Here is a 19,724-nt window from a genome sequence, read left to right on the forward strand (position 1 = left end):
AGCAAATATTTGTATAATGATAAAAGATAGTGAAAGAAAAAAACAAAACAAAATCTCGGTCGTGTAGCCGAGACGTGGCTTTTCACTTTATAAATTGTGTGTAATGAAAACATCTTCACAGTTCTCAGGACAAAGTAAGATGCAGAGACTGTTGTATCATGCTTGTAATACAAGTACACTCCGAAGCTTGAAAATGTTTCGTGGAAGATCAGAGCAACCGGGAGGAAACCCTGCTAAAATCCGGCCGGTGACCTTGTGTGATTTAGACCCCTTTCTAGATTTCATGAGCCAGCCTTAGGCGTCAGACCCAAGAAACGGACTGGCTCCACTCTGAAACTACCACGTTTGGCGCACTCTCCATCTCGCAAAAGGAGAAAAAAAGCAACATGAGGAAAGTAAAGGGGCAACGGAAATTTTTTTAGTTCTCACACATTTAATATTCTTTTTCAATTTTTACGTTTTTGTTAAGTGCCGCTAGTGAAACTGTTCAGACAAAAAAGAAGACTAGCCCCGCTACCCATAGATAACATGGCTGAAATGCCTTCGCTGCCCACACCCAAAATGGACTCCGACTATGACGCTTCCCTCTGGCCCGGAAGCCCACCTGCCTACTGTACCAGCCCTTCCGTCAGAGATCTGCTCATGATTGGGTGACCCTAGTGTTTGGCGATTCTCCGGATGTTGCGTCACTCAGTGAGTAGGGGAAACTGCGCGCGCAGAGGCAGTAAGGAGCGGGCGGAGGTCCAGAGAGGTGTGCGCGTTTGCGTTTCGCCGGCCCGGAAGGGTAATTGTGCGGTTGAGGTGACCGGGGACTGAGGTATGGCAACTCCGGGCCTGCTAGCACCGGAGATCCGCTGCCCTGACGATCGGCTTCGTGGGGCCGTTGGGTGCATCTGAAATGGGCTGAAGGCGGCGTCGCTGCTGGATGCGTCACAGCCTGGCGGTGCCACAGCTTGGCGGCTCGTTAGGGTCATCGTTCTGCGGGTGACCGGGTGAAAGGGGGCGGCGGCGGCGGGGCCTGGGCTGGCGGGCAGGGGCTCGTCCCCGCTGCCCTCTTCTCCCTCGGGCAGAGGTGCTGAATCACCCAGCGGCTGGGCCGCACAGCCGCCGCCCTTTCAGATAAGGGAGTGCGGGAGTGGGGGTGTTAGAGGCGAGGGTGTTGTAGGGTTATGCGTTAACTTTGGGAGACTGGACACTTGCTGCCGAGTTCTCAACCGAATCTGGAGAGCTGGGTGAACTTTCTCGGGGGACCGGGCGTCTGGGCTCGGTCATACTTCATCCGTTTTATAGCCAACGCACCTGAATCTCGGAGGGCAGACACTCACGAGGCCACTTCGGGCAGATTTCCATTTCGTTCTGTTGCGCGACATGCAGGCCACTCAACGAGGCCTCGTTCCGGGTCAGTGTGTTAACTACCGAAGGAGGTAAACCGCCACAGGCTGAGATGATGTAATGGCGTGAAAGTTGTAGAAGGTCTCGGTACTTTCTCAGTGGTGTACACCCGGTATAGATTCAGGGGCAGAGCTGGAAGTTCGCTGGGTCAGGTATTTTTTAGCAAAGATTCTTAGCTTTGGGGGAATGCTAGGTAAAACATTCGTGGGTCCCGGTCCTAGAGGTTAAATCATTAGGACCAGAGTTAAGACCCAGCATCTGTATTTTAAGATGCATCCCAGGTGGTGTCAGTGCCTTGAGTATTTTTATCACATTTTGAAGGGAAGTAATATTTGGCATGTTTAGCAGAAATTTAAATGTTTGATTATTGTTGTGAAACCTTACAGTGCAGCATGACCTTGAAGAGTTACTAATCTCTTCCTTGGATGACATTTTTCTTCTGCTCAAAAGTTATACAGTCTTGTTTTAAATTTTCCCATTGAATGCTTAAAACCACAGTTATAAAAGCCATCACATACACTGCAGTCGTAGTAAGATATTAACATCTGCACAGACAAGTCATACATCATACTGTTCAAGCTGGGATTTAATTCTGTTTTGGTGATCATCCCAAATTGGGTTCTGTGGAAACCCAATTGTGAAATAACAAGGAATAAGCCGACAATTCATCATTAAATTTTAAAAGGTCCCTACTCCATTTTTCTACTAAAACATGATTGACCGGCCCTTCTGTGTCTCTGCATCTTTTCTGTGCCATTCCCTTAGTTGGTTAATGGGTTATTTTTTGTTTGTGTCTCAAACTAGCATTTCAGATCTGCTTGGTAAACCTGGTGCACCACCATGCTGGCCGCAAGATTTGTGTGTCTCCGGACACTCCCTTCCAGGGTCTTCCAACCAGCTTTTACCAAGGCCTCGCCTATTGTGAAGAATTCCATCACGAAGAATCAATGGCTCTTAACACCCAGCCGGGTAAAGATAATCTGATATCTTAATATTATGTCCATCTCTTTGTGCACGAGGAGGGGACTCTTTCCTTTTTTTTTTTTTTTTTTTTTTAACTGTATGAAGCTCCCTGTTCTACCATTAGTGATTTACTGAAACACTTAGCCATGACAATAGTCCCACATCAGCTCTTACTCCCCATTAGTTTTGTGTCATTGTGTTCCTCATCATATAAGATAGAAAGAGCTGCTATAACTTTCTCTTTACCTACAGCTTTTAGAGTTTCATTCTGAGAATTTACAGTGATTGTGTGAGATTGAGAGCTGTATGGTACAACAAGGAGATCTTGGAGCCTATAGTCAAAAGCTTAAGAACACAGGAATATTAACATTTCATCAGTAGCTTATTAATAATGTCATTTCAGCTCTTGATTAAAGAGTGGTAAAATCCATCAGGTTAGAGATTTTCTTTTTCTTTTCTAATAGATTTCTCCAGAATTCAGATTAGAAGTATAAATTTTGAAATGTGAGGTAGGTAAAGAAATATATATAAGCTAAAAGAGACAACTGTTTTCCTCTTGAATTAACTGTTCTGCTGTTGAAAAAGAGCTAAAAAAAAAAAAAAAAGGGTAATAATCATCCGTCCCTTTGACTTTATGTTAAGGAAAGGTAATTTTCTTGAGCCCATTTCCCAGGTGAAAAATAAAAGGTAGCCAATACTTAATGCATGAATGTTTTTTATAATTTTTTTTAATATTTTATTTGTTTATTCAACACAGAGAGAGATCACAAGTAGGCAGAGAGAAGAGAGGGGGAAACAGGCTCCCCGGTGAGCAGAGAGCCCGATGTGGGGCTCGATCCCAGGAATCTGGGATCATGACCTGAACTGAAGGCAGAGGCTTAACCCACTGAGCCACCCAGGTGTCCCTGCATGAATGTTTTTTAAAAGCTAGTGTTTAAAATATGATTCTGGAGATATAAGTCTGTATTTAATGAAGTAATTATTATTGAAACTTTAAGAAGTTAAGTTGTAGGGGCACCTGAGTGGGTTAAAGCCTCTGCCTTCAACTCAGGTCATGATCTCAGGGTCCTGGGATCGAGCCCCACATCGGGCTCTCTGCTCCATGGGGATCCTCCTTCCTCCTCTCTCTCTTCCTGTCTCTCTGCCTATTTGTGATCTCTGTCTGTCAAGTAAATAAATAAAATCTTTAAAAAAAAAAAAGTTAAGTTGTAAACTAAGTCTTTAAGTGAATCACTTCAAAGATAGACCATAGGTAGGTAGGGTCTGCATTTAATTTTTTAGATTGGCTAACAGACCTTTATAATGAAACTACATACATAGAAAGTACCAAGTTATATAGAGTTTTCTAGTATAATGAGATATAATTATCTTCTATTAATAACATTCTGTTTTGCTTTATGTGTTAATTGTCTTTGTTTTCATGTATATCAGCAATATGCCTCCAAGACAAGAGTTGGGATCCGGCGCGGGAAAACTGGTCAAGAAATTAAGGAGGCAGCAATGGAACCATCAGTGGAAAAAATATTTAAAAGTAGGCAGTAGTCTTCAGTTTTTGAACTAGAGTATGTGAAAATGTTTTAAGAAGTCCATGAACAGCCTTCTAAAAATGTGTGCAAACTTATGTATGTGACTGTTTTCTGGGAAGAAAGGCAGTCATTCTTCAGGAACTCATGATCCAGAAAAGGTTGATACTTCACACTGGTTTCATTGATTCCAATCATATTTCTTCTAAAGAAAATTTTACTTTTACCATTAAAGTAAAAAAAAGGATTAATAGTTAATATGCCATGATATAAAAAATACAATCTGTTAAGGAAGTTCAGTTGAAGTTACATGAACTCTTAATTCAAGCATGTAATTATGAATGTTTTAGGAGAAAAATCACTAAAACAGATATTAATAAAAGCCTAGCTCTTCAATAAGAGTCCTCATAATTGGTTGTTCATATATGGCCTCCCTGGAAACAATACCTTAATGAAGTTTGTTTGAATTTCATCTTTGCAAGTTTAGATTGTTAATCTACCCAAATCTATTCATAGAACACTTGCTGGCTAACAACCTTACAAAGTGTCAATATAATGGGAAAGAGCTGTAATCTGTATCCATCTGGACAATTCTTCCTGATTAATAAGTTTGCCCTAAAAAATAAATTACATGAATCATAAACTATAACTTAGTAGTACTCTGAGTGAACAGATTCAAACTAAAAGGAGTGAGGTGCAGCCAGGTAAGGGTTGGTCAGTTGTTTGTTTCACCTGCTCTTCTTCAGGGCACCCTCTCCCTTGATTGTGCTACATAAACACTGATTACATCCTTGGTTCCTTTTTTTCTTTGTCTACATCAAGCATCATCTTTGTTAATGGCACTTTATTTTATTTTTTTTTAAGATTTTATTTATTTGACAGTTAATGGCATTTTATACACTGGTATAACTATTAACATTTCTTTCTCATCTTTTTCTTTCTAAGAGCATGAGGACATAACCCAGATTCTTATGAATGAAATAGTATGTATTAGAGAAATATCCCCATGTCTACAGACACACTGCCTCCTTAAATTTCTTCAGAGTGAAATTAGAGGCTAATCAGTTCTGGTCCTTTTTGTATTATTACACCTGTGTTTTAGCAGTGCCCATTTTACTGGTCCCCTAATTTTGAAGCCACTTATATCCGCCTATGTTCTAATTATGGCTGTTCACAAAGGACTGTGGTATATAGATTTTCCCCATACAAATATTAGAAAGGGCTTACCGTTAGCATGTTTAATTTAGTCAAGACATGACTGTATTAATGTGCATTTCCCCATGTGTTCTGCAGTTGATCAGATGGGAAGATGGTTTATTGCCGGAGGGGCTGCTGTTGGTCTTGGAGCATTGTGTTACTATGGCTTGGGAATGTCTAATGAGATCGGGGCTATTGAAAAAGCTGTGTAAGTAAATCATTCCCAAACATTTCCTATCTTCAAGGCTCCAGTTTTGTTTTCATCCATCTCTTTTGCCACTTTTGGAATGTTTTATATCTAAACTTCTAACTATAGAAATACACTTGCATGAAAAAAATTTCTTAGCATCTGTTCAAACTTAAGTCTTTTGCTAAGGTTATATGTGTTTAAGCAAGGAGGAAATGTGTTGCTTTGTATATGTGCCGAGTACTTACGTTTTGTATCATTTAATTTTTTGTTTTAAAGATTTTATTTATTTATCAGAGAGGGGGGGGGAGTACAGGCAGACAGAATGGCAGGCAGAGGCAGAGGGAGAAGCAGGCTCCCTGCTGAGCAAGGAGCCCGATGTGGGACTCCATCCCAGGACGCTGGGATCATGACCTGAGCTGAAGGCAGCTGCTTAACCAACTGAGCCACTCAGGCGTCCCTTGTATCATTTAATTTTATAACTCCCAGTATATCCGTCATTTCCATAATAAATAAGACTAGAGGAATAAATTGGTATTTCCCAAAGTTTCCCAGCTGTAAATGATTTAACCAAAACTTATATCCATATTTCTGTAAATTAATCATGTTGTGTTTCTTACAGAATTTGGCCTCAGTATGTGAAGGATAGAATTCATTCTACCTATATGTATTTAGCAGGAAGTATTGGTTTAACAGCTTTGTCCGCCCTGGCAGTGAGCAGAACTCCTGTTCTCATGAACTTCATGATGAGAGGCTCTTGGGTGGTAAGTCAGATTTGTTTTCCTTTTTCACTAATTATCAAATGATTAAACCAAAAATATTGGGGGGTTATTAAATGGAAGGGAATCCCTTACTATATTGAACAGTTGTTCAGATCTATGAATTAATAAGGCAACTGAGACAAAGTAGAAATTATATTCTGAGGTAAATCACAGATTATTCTTTGTTGAGTATTGTATTCAAATAGTGGCAAAGGGGTTGAAAATCAAACTTTACAAGGAATATCCAACTCACCTGGGAGCAGAGATCAAACAGCCTGTGTTTTATAGTTTGATTAATGGGAGGTGGGGGAGGCCGGCAATAAATGCAAAATCATCAGTGGAAAATATTTGTTGCTAACACTCTGAACTCTCTTGACCCTGTGTAAGGTTTTAGATTCTATGTTTCTTGAGCTTTTGTTATTTTGCTAGATACAAAAAAAATTCAAAAGTGATAGCTATTTTTCTATTGTCTGGTTGAAGAAATGAGCTTGAGTAAGTGGTAAAGGATGAGCAATAGGAATTAGAAAATGTAAAACAAGTTGAAAGACTGTTTTTGTCTTAGACCAGTAGTGACGTTCTATGCAAGAGACATTGCATCAGAACTGTTGGAGGTTGGCATTTTTTATTGCAGGAGAGGACAAAGGTAGTCAAGGTTTGCAGAACAACTTGAGCAGAGGAGAAGAGGAGTCATTAAAACTGGCTTCACACATGATCTGAGGGTCCTGGGATTCAGCCCCGCACTGACCTCCCTGCTCAGTGGGAAGTCTGCTTCTTGCTTGCTCACTGTCTCACTTGCTCACTCTCTCTCAAATAAATAAAACCTTAAAAAAAAAAAAAAAAAAAGACTGAGGTAAAACTGGCTTCACAGTAGTGTCAAGAGTGAAGTTGGAGTATTTGAGGTCTAGAGTGTGAAGAAGACAATCAGGAAGACAATGTTCAATTGCCACACTGAGGAGAGTACCCAAGTAGTCAGAGGCCAGGGCAAATACTGAAACAGCGAAAAAATTTTTTTATTTAAGAACTCAAATGAAAGACACGAGAAGCGAGTATACCAACTACGGCTTTGTAAAATCTGTGAAATGAGGAATTGTAAGAATGTGAACTATGAATTTGAGACTAGAAGGGACTGAGGGAGGGGAGAGTTTGTATCATACAGATGTCCCATCGCTAGCCAGATCTAACTAACTTCCATCCATCTTCCAAAACCATACTATTTCCACTGCACTTTCCAAAGGAGAACCATTTAGGATAGCGTGGCCTTTTGGACACAAGTATAATTCAAATGGGTGTTAAGAATCTCCTAACCCAGAAGTTCATGAGGGCGCAGACTAAGCATGGTGCATTCTCACCAGAAATGTAAGTTTTTATCAGGTAGATAATATAAAACAGGGCTTTTTAACAAAACACTATGGCTGCAAGAGAAAAATTAAAATGTACAGAAGAGTTCAGCCCCTGAAGTAAGACTTCAAAGAAGTTTTGTGCTTGGGCCATATTCTCAGCTTCCTGTGGGCAGAAGATGACTCACCTGCTGTTAGGGCTACTTAAATAAAATAGTTTGGAAAGCCAGGCAGCTGCTACAGAGATGAAGATGAAGCTTTTGAGGGTTGACAGACATACCAATAAGGTCAAAGTTAGTACCAAGTGATTTTGGAACAGAGAAGAGGCTTGTGGCAGTCAGGGTCCCTCCCAGAAAAACTTCCCATGCGAGAAGGTAACCCTTGGATAAGTCAGCCAAATAGAAAAGAGGATTTCTTAGGCAAAATGAATAGAATTAAAGATCTATTTGCAGCTCCACCATTTCATGTAGCTGGAGTGTGTAGAGTATGGAAGAGTAAAAAGCAAAAAATGCAGTTGGGTCATGAACATGAAGGACCTTAAAGAAAAAAAAATGTAATTGTAAATATCCTGAAAATGCCTTACATTTGAATGAAGTATGAAGAAATGTATGAAGTCGTTTTTAGTAATTATCTCTCCATTAAAAAATGATTAAGTAGAACCCAGTGTGCTTATTTATATTAATGGGAGAAAAAACATCAGTGGTTGAACATTCTCATGCCGTGGGTCAGACAGGTAATGCAGAGGAAATAAATTGATCTTTGAATAGTTGGGCTACAAAATATCTGCCATTTTATCCAAGAGCTGCAGGTGTGCAGTTCCTGCTTCATGTTTTTTAAAGGTTCAGTATCATTTTCTATTATATGCACAAGGAATATTTAAGTGTGAATATGCACAAGCCATATTTAAGTGTGAAAAACAATATGGCAATCTAAGGCAAAGAAGAGGGATGGAAGACCAAGTCAGCCAGAAAACTAAGAGAATAGATAAGTAGAATCTTACCCCTCTCCTCTATTTTCCATGTGCTTCAGTTTTTTAGGTTTTTATTTAGCATATGATGGAGTTCAAGACAATGCACTATTATGTATATATTCTAATTGGTGTATCATGATTAATTTTTTTTAAATGCTGTCTGTGCTATACAAAAAAAAATATTTTGGAATTCTTATTTTTTAAGATTTATTTATTTAAAGATTTTATTTGAGAGAGAATGAATGTTGGGGGTGGGGGGCAAAGGGACAAGCAGACTCACTGCTGAGCAGAGAGCAGGATGTGGGACTCAGTCCCAGGACGTGAAATCATGACCTGAGCTGAAGCCAGATGCTTAACCAGCTGAGCCACTCAGGCACTCTCAAGATTTATTTATTGAGAGAATAAGTGTGATGGAGCATGTGTGCCTGAGGAGGTGGGGGGTGGGGGGGTGGCTGGAAGTAGTGGGGTAGTTGGGGCAGAGAGAGAGAATCCAAAGCTGACTCCATGCTGAGCTCAGAGCCAGACATGGGCTCCATCTCATGACCCTGAGCCAAAACCAAGAGTCAGATGCTTAACCAACTGAGCCATCCAGGCACCTCTATTTTGGGATCCTTAAAGAGGTTTTGTTAGACCTCTCTGTCTAGCAAAAATAAAATTTTAAAAAGATGGTATCTGTCAAAGCTCAACTCACTTGAAGGTGTCTGCAAAACTTTGTGTGACAGTAGGGGGCACTCTTGCCTCCTGCTTGGATCCCTTCACTATCCTTTAAGTGGGGTGTTTTGGAGGGACTAGCAGAACTTGGAACTTGTAGGCTTCTACTTGGTTGTTGTATAAAGATTGATTTTTCTCAGTAATAATGTGTCTTTTAGACGATTGGTGCAACCTTTGCAGCCATGATTGGAGCTGGAATGATGGTACAATCAATACCATATGACCAGAGCCCAGGCCCAAAGCATCTTGCTTGGCTACTGCATTCTGGTATGTCTAATTTTAATTTTTTACTTAGCAACCTTCATTACTTTTTTTTCTTCTTTTTTTAGTGGCTCTTCATAACTGTAAATAACTTGTGTAATTTAATAAAACCTTGTGTTTAGAAAACACTTACTAGTTCTTTTGTACTTACTAATGGTTGTTTATTGCTAGACATCTTCTCTGAAAAGTTAATGATTCTGCTGCTTAGACCATGGGCATCCCCAGTATTACATTTGGCCTCCTATGGCAGTCTAGTATATATGCAGAGATTTCCTTTATGTATTTTGTGTGCTTCTGGGAGGGTTTCAGACCTGGTACACATTACCTGAGAATTGTTCTTAATGTATTTTTAGAAAATTTTTTAAATGAGGGTGGAGAAGAAAAGGAGGAGGTAAGACACATGAAAGAATAGGAGTAGAGGATTTTTCAGTGGAGCATTGGAAGAAAGAACCCAGTAAAAAAGATCATTGGAAATGCACATTTGTGTCTGATATGGTTAGCTCAGTCATTATTTAGATAGGTTTAGCACAAAGTTACTGTAGACAGGGTGAAGGCTACCCACCTTTGGTATTGTAGGACAGTTTTAATATCCTTTTGTAGGTGTATGTTGTGATTCCTCCCTTAATTGTGGAGACACAAATACTTTGGATAACGTGTTTTCCTTCTCAGGTATCCCAGGAGAGTCTGACTGTGGGTTGAACAGAGGCAGCTAGACCCAGAAACAAAAGTACTTAGATACATGTTCTTTACCACAAAATGAGACATATTTTGGTTTTTTCCAATTTTTTTTTTTTAAATTTGAGTATTGCTGACACAATGTTACAGTAGCTGCAGGTATAGTGATTCAGTTTCTCTGTATGTTTTGCTATACTCCCCACAAGTAGCTACCATCTGTCACCACACACAGCACTATTGCAGTATCACTGATTGTGTTCCCTGCGCTGTGCCTTTTGCTCCTGTGACTTGATTGCATAACTGGAAGCTTGTATCTCTCACTCCCCTTCACCCATTTTGCATACCCTGCCACCTCCCCTCGGGCAACCATCAATTTGCTCTCTGTCTTTATGGATCTGTTTCTGCTTTTTATTCTTTTATTCACTTAAATAAAACAAGACAAATTTTATAAGCATTTTCCTGAAACTTACAGGGAAACAGACGGGAATGTTTCTAACCTGGGTCAGTAAATGGAAATTAGGTATTTGGCATCCAGTATGAAAAATTTCTGGCGTGAACTGTCATTTATATTCTTCCCGTGCTGTCTTTGTTTTGGTAAATATGAGACAGCATGACTTGACAGCCTTAGTTTTGAAAAAGTCTCTTCTGTTAAGGTCTGAGGTTATTCAACTGTAGGTATTCTCCAGGGAGCTTTACCAGATAAAATCCTTGTGATTGAGGGAGGTGGTCTATTGTCTTCTAGTACCAATAACCTGCTTTTAAGGAAAAAAAATTACTCAAGATACATGTACTTCTATGCCATGTAATATCTGAGTGCTATCTGCAAATATTTAAGGATTATTTTGCTTTAGAACAACTACATACCATAGTAGTATACAAAACTTTTTTCTCTCAGGTATATGTATTCTTGCATTAAAACACCAAAATCCTCACCATCTGAGTTTAGCATTAGTATGTTACCCAGAGAATGGAGTTCTGCACCTTTTTCCCATTTTAGACACTGTTTTCCTTGAGAGGACAAGTTCAGTGTTTTTATCTCTGATAAGTATTAAATACTTAGAGGCTTATTGAATTAAATCAAAATAGCTATATAGTGTGAGTTTAGAATAAGGGCTCTCTGGGTTGCTTAGAAAACTCCTTTAATGTGCTATAAACTACTGGGCTCAAAGTATTTTATGTGTTGGAGGAGGCCCCCAAGACCACCCATTCATTCGTTTAGAGTTCTTTTGGTTTTTTTAGAAGAAGCATATACTTGTACTCAGAGCTAAAGTTTATTACAATAAAAGGACACATGATAGCATTTGCAAGGGGAAAAAATACGGGTAGAGTCTGGAGAAATTCATCCACAGGCTTTCAGTGCTCCCTGCTTTCTTTGAGGGGACTTAGCAAGGAAGTGAAAAGTACAGTGAGATGGAAGCCCATTAGAGACTTGAAGCCTGAGGGCTGAGGGTTTTTATTAAGGGCTAATCATAGAAGTACCTTCCTAGTAACTACCAAGATACAGATTTCCAGAAGGAAAGCAGGCTTTCAGCATAACTCACATGGTTTTCACAAGTAGTCTAACCCTGCCAGTTACAGAATGCTTCATGTGCCAAGTTCTTAAGTAGCCAAGGACCAGCCCAGCAAGCAAGTCTTTTTAAAGATGACCTTGGGCTTGCTATAGTGACCTTTCGCTGTACAGCATGAATGTCAGTTTTTGCTTTACATTTCATCTGTATCTTGAGCCATGCAGACAGGCATTCGCATTTCCATTTCATGGATGAGGAAATAGAGGCTATGTGAGGTCACACTGGCAGGTGCCATAGTCAAAACTGACACACTTCTTCGAGTCCAGCCCTCTCTCTCTTCTACTCTTTCTTTCGCTGGTATGATTGAAATGAGACTTGCAGGGAGTTTGGATGACCCAAAGGCAGTCCCTCACAATATTAAAGGGACATCAGAGTTGGCTTTTGACGAGTATTAACTTACCAGTGCATTCCATTTTCATTTTTCACCCAGATGTCAGTTATCTCCTCATTTCCCCCACATTTCTACCCCTGGTAACCACCACTCTTCTCTGTTTCTCTGAATTTGACTTTTTACTATGACTTTTTTACTATGTAGGAATTACTGAAATGATCATTTTTTTTAGGTTTCCTAATACAATTGAGATCATGTGCTGTTTGTCTTTTTATTCTTTCTTTTCTTTTTTTTTTTTTTTTTTTTAGATTATTTATTTATTTATTTGACAGAAAGATCAGAAGTAGGCAGAGAGGCAGGCAGAGAGAGAGAGGGAGGGGAGCAGGCTCCCTGCCAAGCAGAGAGCCCAATGCAGGGCTTGATCTCAGGACCCTGAGATCATGACCTAAGCCGAAGGCAGAGTCTTTAACCCTCTGAGCCACCCAGACGCCCCTCTTTCTCATATTTCACTTAGTGTAATGCCTTCAGGGTCCATTCATGTTGTCAAAAATGGCAAGAGTTTATTTTTTTTATATCTGAATATTACTCTGTTTTATATATATACCACATCGTCTTTATCCATTCACCCATTAAAGGACAATTTGATCTTTGCATCTTGGAGATTGTGAACATGGGGGCACTGTCACCTCTGTGACATCCTGATTTCAGTTCTTTTGGTTAAAAGCCCAGAAGTGGGATTGTTGAATGATATGGTAGTTATAGTTTTAATTTTTTAAGGAACCCCCATACTTTTCCATACTGGCTGTACCAGTTGGATGAATGCCAGTTTGATCCACAATAATGTTGAGCTATCCTTGTTCTGTAACTGATATGTCCTTAAGTAGCAAACATCTGTTACCATTTAAGATTTTTATGAGAAAATATTGAAAGATCTCTGACAGCCTCCCTAAAAGTTTTGCTAAAGGTGCAGGACAGCTGGACTACAGCTGCCTACACCATCAGAAAATTAGCCTTAGAGAACAGACTCACCAAAGAGCCAGATGGTGCGGAACAGACCTTTGGAGGGACCTTCCTGCAGCTGACAAGAAAGTCCTGGAGGACCAGACTACCCCCCACAAAGGCCTCTAACTTAGGGGCTACTGTTGTGAAAAGGCCAGGACTCAGGTGCCCACATTCTGTGAGGACAGGTCTCCCAGAGGGCCAGAACACACGAGCCTGATTGCCAAAGAGTTAGGCCACGAGAGTTGGACCTCTCAGAGGACTGTGGCATCTAGGATGAGGCCTTGGCAGAGCATGGTGGCCAGGATCTTTGGAAGATTAAGCCACCCAAGGGCCAGCCCCCCAGTGATAAAAGCTCCAGAGATAGAATCTCCAGTGAACCTAGCCATGAAGAACGGAAAGAGGATTGTACCATGGTTGTCAAGGCCAGCTGGGAAATTGTTCGGCAGGGTCAGCCTACATAGGAGAGGACCATGGGAGGGACAGACCATGGAAAACAGGACCACCAAGCTAGACCCTGGAGAGCCAGGGGAGGACCAGGTGTCATGGGGTGGGAGGTGAAAGGGCCATGAGGAAGACAGGGCCTCATTCATCCTTGCTCCCTGGTACCAGCTCTGTGTCCTACCCCCCGCCATTGGTGGCTAATGGGGTCAAAGGAAGCTGGAGAAATTAGCTGGCACATCAGTATAGAGAAAGGAGGAAGAAGGACACTCTTTCATCCTCTTCCTGTGGCTTAATCCAAATTTCAGGACAGGGAGTTACCTGGGGTAAGTAAAGTTGGGAGCCTGATGGAGAATAAAGGTTTTTCTTGGCTTCTGCAAAAAAATACATTTTGGGAGCACCTGGTTGGCTCAGTGGGTTAAGCCTCTGCCTTCAGCTCAGGTCATGATCTCAGGGCCCTGGGATCAAGCTCCACATCAGGCTCTCTGCTCAGCAGGGAGCCTGCTTCCCCCTCTGTCTCTGCCTGCCTCTTTGCCTACTTGTGATCTTTCTCCCTGTCAAATAAAATCTTTTTTAAAAACATCTTTTTGCTAAAAATTTTGCTGTCTGTTGTAAAACTGATGGGATTCCTTATACACAATGGAATACTATGCAGCCATCAAAAGAAATGAAATCTTGCCATTTGCAACGACGTGGATGGAACTAGAGGGTATCATGCTTAGCGAAATAAGTCAGTCAGAGAAAAACAACTATCCTATTATCTCCCTGATATGAGGAAGTGGAGATGCAACATGGCAGGTTAAGGGGGTAGGAGAAGAATAAATGAAACAAGATGGGATTGGGAGGGAGGCAAACCATAAGTGCCTCTTAATGTCACAAAACAAACTGAGGGTTGCTGGGGGGATGGGGTTATGGACATTGGGGAGGGTATGTGCTATGGTGAGTGCTGTGAAGTGTGTAAACCTGGCGATTCACAGACCTGTACCCCTGGGGATAAAAATACATTAATATGTTTATAAAAAATTAAAAAAATTAGAAGAAAGACAGTAGAGTAACCAAGAAAATTAAAAACATACACACACACACATACACACACCCCTACACCTCTGTTGGGATTCCTAATAGAAATGTAAAGATTCCTAGAGGAATGTTTATCCAGTGTCTTTCTTACAGCAAAATATATTTTTAATTATTTATTATCATGAGTTATATCTTCCTACTCAATCTAGAAATGTTACTCTCAACAAAAGAGATACTGGTGTTGACATTATATATGGCAATAGCTGTGCCTATTCCATGAGTTAAATATGGACATTTAATGTTTAAGAGGATGGATAACTTGCTCTACTTACCACTGAAATAATGCCTTGTCTACAATTAATTTTTTTTTTTTAATTAGGGAGTTCTGTTTGCTAATTTTTGATACCTTTTGCTGTAATTTTTCTGAACTTGTTTGTAAATATCTGACAACTGAAATTACTATTCAGAAGCTGAGATGATATTCCCTATTCCACAAGGAAACAGCACTGCCTGTCCTTGAAGTTCCTGCATTTTAGGATTAGCATCCTATACCATTCTCTGGCTCTACCTTGTTCCCTCTTGGCAGGAGCCAAGACCTTCAGTTATTCATATCAAGGCGTTTAATCTCAATTCTCATACATAATGGTCGTTGTTGCATAGAATACCAGTAGGCTCACATCCCGGTAATGACGTATAAAGAATTTGATAAAGTTACTTAAAAATCTAGATTAGTGTTTGTACTCTTGAGTTGAGACAGTTTAAGAATAGTGTTATTGGGGCACCTAAGTGCCTTGGTTAGTTGGGCGACTGCCTTCAGCTCAGGTCATATTCCTTGGAGTCCTGGGATTGAGTCCCACATCGGTCTCCCTGCTCAACAGGAAGTCTGTTTCTCCCACTGACCTCTTTCCTCTTGTATTCTCTGTCTTATTCTCTCTTTCCTTCTCTCTCTCTCTCAAATAAGTAAAATCCTTAAAGGGAAAAAAAAAAAAGAACAGTGTTATTGTTGTGATTTCGAATTTGGATAGCCGCAAGTTTAGGTTGTGGGATTCAGGGGTAGTATGACCTAGATAAGGGAGAGACTTCGTAGTTCTGTTGTTTAACAATGAGGTGTACAATATTCACCTAAAAGTGGCTTTTTTTTTTTTTTTTTTAGTTATTTAGTAAAAACTGCTTGCTGTTTCTCCAGGTATAATGGGTGCAGTGGTGGCTCCACTGACGATATTAGGGGGGCCTCTTCTCATCAGAGCTGCGTGGTATACAGCAGGCATTGTGGGAGGCCTCTCTACTGTGGCCATGTGTGCACCCAGTGAGAAGTTTCTGAACATGGGAGCACCCCTGGGAGTGGGCCTGGGTCTCGTCTTCGTATCCTCACTGGGTAAGCGGCTGTGTTTTGAGACTCTTGGTATCCTAAAACCATTGTTGGTACTCAGTTATCCTAATGGAGGGAATTTATTAAGAGTCACTTTTAAAATTTTAAAAGGAAGACACTGATTAGAGTGTATTTTCCTGTTTGGCATCATGGTAAACTATTATTTTTTGTTTTACCCAATACATCTAAAATGGAAAAGTTGGTCTGAAGAACATGAAAGTTACTCTTGATCAAGAGCCTTTCTGTAATGTAAGCAAGTGACCTGCTGCAGGAATGAGTATAATGGATTTGGAATTGAATATGCATGAAATTATATAGTGTGTATAGTCAGTCCTTTTCTTATCTGTGCCGTACATCAAAAGAAGTTTGCTTGTTTCTGTCGTAAGTAACATTCATCATAGATCAATTATAGAAATGAGGCTAGTTTTTTTTTTCTCCCCTTCCAGGATCTATGTTTCTTCCACCTACCACTGTGGCTGGTGCCACTTTGTACTCAGTGGCAATTTATGGTGGATTAGTTCTTTTCAGTATGTTTCTTCTGCATGATACACAGAAAGTAATCAAGCGTGCAGAAATAATACCAGCGTATGGAATTCAAAAATATGATCCCATCAATTCGTAAGTAGTCTTTAACGTCTTCCCTTTGTTACATAGTATGTTTGTGGAATTATCTATTTTAGTTTCCTAGGGTTACTGTAACAGACTACAAACTGAGTGGTAAAACAAGGGAGATTGACACTCCGGCATTTCTGGAGTCGAGAAGTCTGAAATCAAGGTGTGACCAGGATTGATACCTTCTGAGGTCTTTGAGAGACTGTTCCATGCCTCTCTTCTAGCTGTTTGTTTTGGCCAGCAGCCCTGGGTATTCCTTGGCCTGTAGACACATTACCCCAGTCTCTACCTCTGTCTTCACAGCACTCTTCCTATGTGTCTGTCTCCAGTCATTTGGAATTGAGCCCACCCTACTGCCATATTAACCTCATTTTTTTTTTAATTTTATTAATTTATTTGACAGGCGGAGATCATACGTAGGCAGAGAGGCAGGCAGAAAGAGAAGGGGAAGCAAGCTCCCTGCTGAGCAGAGAGCCTGATGTGGGCCTCGATCTCAGGACCCTGAGATCATGACCTGAGCCGAAGGCAGACGCTTAACCCACTGAGCCACCCAGGCGCCCCATATTAACCTCATCTTAACTCACATCTTGTTTACATTTGCAGACATCCTATTTCCAAATAAGGTCACCTTTACAGGTAGAGGGATTAGGATGTCAGTGTATCTTTTTAATTCAACCCACAGCAGTAGGTTTGTCAAATTGTATCATATTTATTTCTGTTGCTGTTTGGTCTGTTTTTTATCTCGTCAGTAAGCTAAGTATCCACAGAACATTTGATTAGATCATGACTAAGTAATATTTAGGTATTCGGTTAAGGCAGTATTTACCTGTTTTTGTTGATTAGCTTTATGGTGCAACTGTTACATAATAATGCTTTTCCCTTGGACTCTTCACCAGAATAGGTTGTTTTAGCTTTCTTGAGTTTCATGTTGTCTGTCACATTTTTTGAAGTAATTTTTTTTTCCTTGAAACTGAAATTCAGTGTAATTTTTTTTTTTTTAAATGCTGCTTTAACACAGATTGTAACACTTTTCTTTGGTTGGTGGTAGGAAGAGGGGTTGCCTTGAGGAGATATATTTAAAAATGCTAGACTTCTGTCTAACACATTTTTGTGAAGGTGTTTCTTTGGTTTTGGCTCGATCATTTCATTGTCTATCACCCAGGGGATTTTTTTGGCAAGATACTACACTCATAAGAACATGTCAGAGGATAGAATAATGATTTTTTAAATTGCCTTTTAACATTTCAAAGATTAATCTGCCAGAAAACCTTGACTTCAGTCCACGGCTTCCTTAGTTGACATCTTTTCTTTTTTTAATTTCCATTTCATATACCTATGACAAGTAATCAGTATTAAGAAATAGCTTGTCTAGATTAAGAAATAGTTTTTATCATTGTTATTAGAATTACATCCTCTATAACTGACCATAATTTGCTTTTCCAGGATGCTGGGAATCTACATGGATACATTAAATATATTTATGCGAGTTGCCAGTATTCTAGCAACTGGAAGCAACAGAAAGAAATGACATGCCTCAGCTTCTGACTTCTTTATACGTCAGATATCTTGCTTGTTTAATAGGGACAAGTATTCATTAAATAGTTCGTACAAGCAGCTTTCACTGAAGTTTAGAAGATAAGACTTGTCACCATGTTTCAGTTGTTCCGGTGATGTGATGCTTCTGGTCTCCTTTTTCTTCTGCAGAATAAATTCATTTCTCTTCCAAATAAGCACACACATTTCTAGTGCTCATGTTTGAGTAATTCTTAAATGTTTCAATGAATGTGAAAACTAAAGTTTGTGTTGTGAGAATTTAACTGTTCTATTCTAAAATTAATTTGACTGAAAACTAGACAACTCTGTTTTGCTGCGTATCTTTTGAAATGCAGAAATATTACAAGTAATCTCGTAGGTGATGTAGAGGTTTGGTAAAGGGACCAGAGAGAAGCAAAGAGTCACCTGCAGTCATTCTTTGAATATGTAGCACTTGTGTAATTGGTGCCGAGCTACTGAGAGGGTTTTGGCTATTTAAAAACAAATCATAGCTATTTTTACATTGATCTGTTGAACTTTTCAAAAGCATTGAGCATAAAACAAAAATACAGGTGATTCATTCTCCTGATGTTCCTTTCTTTCTCAGTGCTATCTTTACAACATCCATATAATTTTGTTTGGCTTCTCATTGTTTGACATTGCTAGGACAGTCCAGAATGTTAATTGTATGGAGAATTCCTGATACGTGTTATGTATGTGTAAGTTTTATTTTTAACCTTATAGAACAAAATATCCTTAAAATTCTTCTCAGGATAAAGCATTCAAAGCATGAAAACTCTTGCATTTTCAAATATACAAACACTGTGTTCCTAATTGCTGAATTTTTGTGCATATTTATTATAGAGATATTACTGACATATTATTAATAGAATACATGCTTGCGTTTCCCATCTCACTTCAGGCATCAGAAAAGCCTTATGTGGCTCACACATAAGATTATGAAAGCAGTTTTTCTCCCAGCTCCCAGGACTTGGTTTCTTCTGTTCCTCTCAGACTAAGCACTTAAAAAAAAAAAAAAAAAAAAAAGGGAGGATGTAGCTAGTCTTTCTTCATGAACTGTGTCAGTCAAAACTGTAATAGGCAAAATGCTTTGTTAGAGTTTCCCACAGCACACTTTTCCTTCACCTGCATAGACTATTACTTGACTCTCTTGTGACATTTGTGTTTTGATACGAAAGAGTTATTTTTGGAAGTTCTTAATGAATGAACTAAGTATGTATGATTATCGAAATGACTTGTATTTTTGACAAATATTTATTACAGTAATCCAGAAGTAATTATTCTTACCACCTCAAATTACATAGGATGCTTCTTTCTGAAATAATAAAGGTTTCAGCCAGATGGTGATTGGTCTATAATTTTTCCAGCTGACCCATATGCATACTGTTTGAATAGAGGATTTGTTTCATTTGTTTTCTCTTCCTGACCTAGTACGTAGAATATAGTGTGATTATGACCATGGTGCTTACCTCCAGACTACCTTTAATTGAGCCTGCCTTTTCCACCTATTTCTTAGGTGACCTTGGGCAAATTACTTCACCTCTCGTGCCCATTTTCTTACCTGTAAAATGGAGATGGTAACAGAACCAGCATCATAGGATTGGGGTAAAATGTGTGGACATTTAGCACTATGTAAGCTTTAACTGCTATTGCTGGTTTGTGGGGGGCTGGGTGGTGAGGAGAGTTGTCCTAAGAAAAATCCAAGCGCCAAACTTCTATTTTTTCCCTTCTCTACTTTAGTCACTACCCTTCAATGTGATCTTGAAGGTCCTTCTGTCTTCAGTCATTTTAGAACCCAAAATTTATATCCCTATGTTTGGATGGTATCACACAAAACAGAATGATAGAATTTC

The 19,724-nt window shown here is 39.7% G+C and overlaps 1 protein-coding gene across 1 annotated transcript; it reads left to right on the top strand.

Annotated features, from left to right (window-relative positions):
* Positions 1–657: 657 nt before the first annotated feature.
* Positions 658–19,212, top strand: GHITM (growth hormone inducible transmembrane protein). Its single transcript, XM_082719672.1, has 9 exons — positions 658–817; positions 2,197–2,361; positions 3,787–3,886; positions 5,172–5,283; positions 5,885–6,026; positions 9,200–9,308; positions 15,523–15,711; positions 16,152–16,323; positions 17,761–19,212. The coding sequence occupies exons 2-9, from the start codon at positions 2,233–2,235 to the stop codon at positions 17,843–17,845; spliced, it is 1,038 nt and encodes a 345-aa protein (XP_082575798.1). The 5' UTR covers positions 658–817; positions 2,197–2,232; the 3' UTR covers positions 17,846–19,212.
* Positions 19,213–19,724: the final 512 nt, after the last annotated feature.

This window comes from Mustela nivalis (assembly GCF_964662115.1).
Source record: "Mustela nivalis genome assembly, chromosome: 2".
NCBI classification, from domain to species: Eukaryota; Metazoa; Chordata; class Mammalia; order Carnivora; family Mustelidae; genus Mustela; species Mustela nivalis.

Excerpts from the sequence above, each read along its gene's own strand:
- GHITM (XM_082719672.1), top strand. The coding sequence starts at position 2,233 with ATGCTGGCCGCAAGATTTGTGTGTCTCCGGACACTCCCTTCCAGGGTC. Across the intron at positions 2,362-3,786 it reads GGCTCTTAACACCCAGCCGG|CAATATGCCTCCAAGACAAG; the intron begins GTAAAGATAATC and ends CATGTATATCAG. Across the intron at positions 5,284-5,884 it reads GGGGCTATTGAAAAAGCTGT|AATTTGGCCTCAGTATGTGA; the intron begins GTAAGTAAATCA and ends TGTTTCTTACAG.